Raw genomic sequence first — 4,968 nt, 5'->3', positions numbered from 1 at the left:
TTTCTATATTGGTTAACCAAAACCAAAATCCTTACAAAAGCATATATTGGATTCGTCTTTCAAAAGCATATATCTAAAACCAAAATCCTTACAAGCCCTAAAAGACAAAGCCTAAGTGCTTGTTTGGGAGCACTTTCGTTCAGCGGCTTCTGGTGTTAAATGAGCTGAGAAACCCATAAATCCATTAAGTCATGTTTGGTAAGCAACTGGAAAAATAAAAAATAGTCATACATGGGCTGAAAAATCGACTTTCTGGTGAAGCTATCCTAGTTAGTTTCTTTGAGGCAGTTCGGTCAACACAGCTCAATCAATGCAAAAACCCTCCCAAATGGGCCCTAAAATTAGGGCTTTTTTTTTTTTTAAATTTCACTGGGGCCTTTTGTTTCTTAATGGGGTATTGTGCTTTTGAGCTATAGGCTCACTTTAGAAGGAGTACAAATGCAAATTTGTAGAGTGTAAAACCTTGTATTTTATTTTGTATGTATTTACACTATACATATTTGTATTTGTACTCCTTCCAAACTGAGGCTTAAAAACACAAATCCTTACAAGTGTGGAAGTTTGAATTAGAGGGTCTAGTGGTAGTGCTAATAAATGGCAATTGTAGGGATTGCATAGTTAGAGAAGTATAGGAAAAGTAGAAAAAAATGGAAAATTTGCTTAAACCTCCTTCATATTTTGACATATGCAAAAACCTCCTTTCATGTTTTTTGGGAATATTACCCTTCATACTTCAAATAAATACATAAACACACCCTTCTTGTTAACTATCATGTAAGAAGACATTGAAATTATGACTATATCCTTGTTATGAAAGTGCACAGTAAACACCATTATTCTCTCTTTAGATTAGGGGTAAAACTCGTGTTGGCCTGAATTAACATTTTACATTGCTTTGGGTTCAGGCCTTTAGGCCAGGCCCTATTCAAATTTTGACAAAAAGCTGAATCCAATTCTTCCCAAATTGCACTCCTACTTTAGATTGCTAAAAGAAGAGGTTTAAAAACTTTAAGGCTGAGTTTTTCATAGGCAAAAATGAAAATTTAAAAACTTTAAGGCTGAGTTTGAAAAGAGTAGAAATACAAATATATAGTGGAAAATGTTGTATTTTGTATTATTTTGTATGTATTTATACCATACATATTTGTATTTTGACTCTTTCCAAACTGAGCCATTATGCTAGCATTTTTTGTCCTGTGAACTAAACAGGTGTATTTGCATATTTATTTGAAACATAAATGTTTTTTTTTTCCTCTAGAGATCAAAATACGGAGAGGTTGTGGTTTAAGTAATTTATAATTAAGTTTGAATTTTTCTAAAAGAAATTATATTGCTACTTTTTATCAAGTATAATGTAAGAACAATAATGGATAGATTTAAATGCCTAAATTTAAAATAATAGGCTCTAATTTGGGCTTCAACCTTCCTACTTGGCAACAAAGAACATTATATTATCATCGGACCGGATGGTTTATATTCATTTTCCTGATGAACCGTCTCATCCCTTGTCTATAACTGGGTTTGGGAGCTTGGGTTCAGTAAAAAACCGGTAGGAAATCTAGGGATATGCTCTTGGTTTAAGTCGGACCAACCGTTCGGTCTGGTTTTCTTCTTTCATCGGTCGTTGTATGTTGAGAATAGACTCGTAAGTGTAACCAAACATCCCAACTCTATGGAGAAAAGCCCTAGAAACTGAAACCCTAGAGGGGAGTATAAAAGGATCACGTTTGGTGAATGGTGATTGATAACTCGTGCATTCTCGGAGAAACCGCAAGGGAGCGGGAGGAGAGAAAGTGCGAGAAGATGCAGATCTTCGTGAAAACCCTGACGGGTAAGACTATAACCCTAGAGGTAGAGAGCAGCGATACCATTGACAATGTCAAGGCAAAGATCCAAGACAAGGAAGGTAAATTGATATCTCAAGTTTTGGCCAGATCCTACTTTCTTCTTAATTTGGTCTTCTTCTGTCATTTTTTTATTCTTTGTAACCCCTGGAAGTGGTGGTTTTGCAGGAATTCCTCCTGATCAGCAGCGGTTGATCTTCGCCGGAAAGCAGCTAGAAGATGGCCGAACCCTTGCTGACTACAATATCCAGAAAGGTTTCTTTTATAAACCCCAGTTAGAGTTAGAGTTTTTAGTTGAAACCTTTCGTGCTTTTAAGTTTTAACTGGTTTCTGTCGTTGGTTTCGTCGTGTTGTTGCCGCTGCTGATGCAGAGTCTACATTGCATCTGGTTCTGAGGCTTCGAGGAGGAATTATCGAGCCTTCTTTGATGGCTTTGGCTAGGAAATACAACCAGGACAAGATGATCTGCAGGAAGTAAGCTTCGTATCTTCTTTCTTGTGAGTTTGACATTATGAATTAATGCAACTGTGATGCTTGTGGATGCACATAATATGATATTTAATGGGTATGCCTGATTAGATCCCTAATGTATTCCTTTTGTCTTTTCTTATGAAAAAAATGAAATTTGCTGTGTGTTTATTAGTGTTTTATTTGTTTGTGGATGCCTTCTTTTTCTTTGTTTGATGATTTGATCATAGTTTAATGGGACTATAGGTTAATATCTTCTCCTGCTTGAAATGTGCCAAGGGGGTTAGTCTATAGTTCCCAAAACGAATTACCACTTTTAACTTTGTCAGCTGGCTTAATGTCTACTGCAGTTGATTTTCAGGGGTGGAACATTATATCTCTGATAATGGATGATTAATTAATGTAAAGAAATATTCTTTTCTCTTTTTGGATTGTCCATTTGGTTGGACAACTTCTTCTTAGTCTATCATGGTGATACGTGCTATTAAATTAATAGCGCAGAAAATATGGGGGCTTATTTGTGGGCTTGCCTGTTACTTGGGGAGCTGAATTTGTTCTCTTATAGGTATCATGATTCAGTTAGATATCGTTGACCCATGCTTTTTGATGGAAGGGTTTGCACACAAAATTGGGGGATTTTAGGAGTAGCCATTTGGGTGATAAAATGGGGGAAAGTGAACTAATATGATTTTTTTGCATGCGCATAGACATGTAAGAAGTGATCAATGTTTTAAAATGTGGTGTGGTGTGAGGCATTCCACCATCCTAAGCCATAAGTCGTAAGCTTCCCAGGCATGGATTCTTTTAATAATAAATAAATAATTAAAATTAAGATAAATTATAATATAGTTAATATCTGATAAAAATGTGAAAATTTATGAGAAACTAGAAAAGATATGCTATCTCCACTTTTAATAACATTTTATTATATTATTACAATAAACAAGATTGGCGGATTTTCATCCACTTATTATATAATATATCATGGGGAGGATGATAAAAGGTTACTTATTTATAGTATTTTATATTATAAAAAAATTATCTTCAAATGTAAGAGCAAATGGGGTGTACACACCTAAAGTGTGTCTATGCTTCTAATCTTCACCTCCAGGTATTTTCCTTGTGCCTTGCAACACCTCCAAGCATGTGATTCCAGGCCTTTTTAAAACAATGGATGAGATGCAAGTTGAAGGGTCTGAAAGTATTAGGGCCCAGGGATAAATGGTTTGAGACTCAGTGTATAACGTAAAAAGTTTAGAAGAAAGAATTTCACTTTTTTTGACTCGGGCTTGCCGGCCTGGAATGCTTTTCACTTGTTTTTGCTTGAATAAAAAATGTAGTAAACAAAAGAAAGGAAATAATTTTAGATTGTTAGCAAGGATTTGAGACTCGGGCTTGCTGGCCTGGATATGTTTGAGATGTTTTTATGATTTGAAAGATTTGCTCATTGTGGAGTAATGGACTCTGTGTTGCGTCTCTCTCTCTCTCTCTGAGGCAGGGGTGATTTTCCCCGGTGTTGGAGAGCTAGTTTTATCCTTTTTTCCCTAGTTTACAAAAAGTGAGCATTACTGATAAAAATATTGTTGTTAGTCCAAACTATAAACATGTTGGTAACTGTCATCCTCTTTGTTCTTTCATTGTGTTTTAGGTGCTATGCACGTCTGCATCCCAGGGCTGTAAATTGTCGGAAGAAGAAATGTGGTCACAGCAATCAGGTAATATGCCCTATTCCAAATGTGATCGTTCTTTTTAATTTGATTCTTCAGTAGCAAAATACTCGGTTCAAGCACTGTGTTGTGGGTATTTTGGTTCTGATGACCAGGATGCCCTTCAGATGATGCCCTTGGCATCATGTATTTAGTAGCTAGAACAAATCGGTGCTTGTATCTTTTTTGGGTACTTGCATTTATTTTCCTTTACCTGTGGACATCTGAACTGTTTAACTAAACATCCAGTGGACATTAGATTGTTTTCACTGACGCTCTATTGTTTCTGCTGTAAACAGTTGAGGCCAAAGAAGAAGATCAAGTGAGCCCTTGTTGAGACTTGTTTGCATAAGGTGGGGACATCGGAGGATGAAATATGGACTAGTCTACCCACAAATAGATTGCTTAGATTCAAAAATGGATTTTGTTCTATGTTTTTTCTTTTTAATGCCTTGACTTGACTGCTACACTTTTGGTTAAGACTTGAGGAGATGCAAGGTTTATGTTATTAAACAGTTTTCCCCATGGTTTTAATGATATCGTTGCTGATAAAAATGTCATCTGGATTCTAGACTCGAGTAGTAAACATGTCTTCCCCCTCAAGTCCTTGAAACTCGTTCAAAAATGAAGATTCCAGTGGATTTTTGACAAGTTGACGAGTTATCAACCGATGTTTTACCTCCCGTCTCCATTGAAGGATTGACAGTGAGTTTGGTAATGTTTGGAACATTTTGCCTTTTTTCCAGTGCCGTGGTGCTGCATTGGTATATCCCTTTTTTTAAAATAATGGCATTTTTTTGTTTAGGATAGTTTCAGGCTTGCAGCCACTTGGGTGTTTTTTCACGACGGTATAAAAATGAGAATGTTTTTTCGAATAAAATCCAACCAAATAGGTGTTGTTTCTCCGAATCTTGTATGTGGTGCCGTAATTTCTGCCGTGGGAAAACCGC

The 4,968-nt window shown here is 36.2% G+C and overlaps 1 protein-coding gene across 1 annotated transcript; it reads left to right on the top strand.

The window, feature by feature from the left end:
- Positions 1 to 1,736: 1,736 nt before the first annotated feature.
- Positions 1,737 to 4,578, top strand: LOC104607638 (ubiquitin-ribosomal protein eL40 fusion protein). The gene is made up of 5 exons (XM_010273314.3): positions 1,737 to 1,906; positions 2,013 to 2,099; positions 2,216 to 2,318; positions 3,961 to 4,027; positions 4,318 to 4,578. Exons 1-5 carry the CDS (start codon positions 1,804 to 1,806, stop codon positions 4,342 to 4,344), a joined length of 387 nt encoding a protein of 128 aa, XP_010271616.2. The 5' UTR covers positions 1,737 to 1,803; the 3' UTR covers positions 4,345 to 4,578.
- The last annotated feature ends 390 nt before the right edge of the window (positions 4,579 to 4,968 follow it).

Source organism: Nelumbo nucifera, chromosome 2 (genome assembly GCF_055504915.1).
Source record: "Nelumbo nucifera cultivar China Antique chromosome 2, China Antique-T2T, whole genome shotgun sequence".
NCBI lineage: Eukaryota > Viridiplantae > Streptophyta > Magnoliopsida > Proteales > Nelumbonaceae > Nelumbo > Nelumbo nucifera.
Note: the sequence above shows the minus strand (reverse complement) of the source record. Positions and strands in the feature narration are given on the sequence as shown.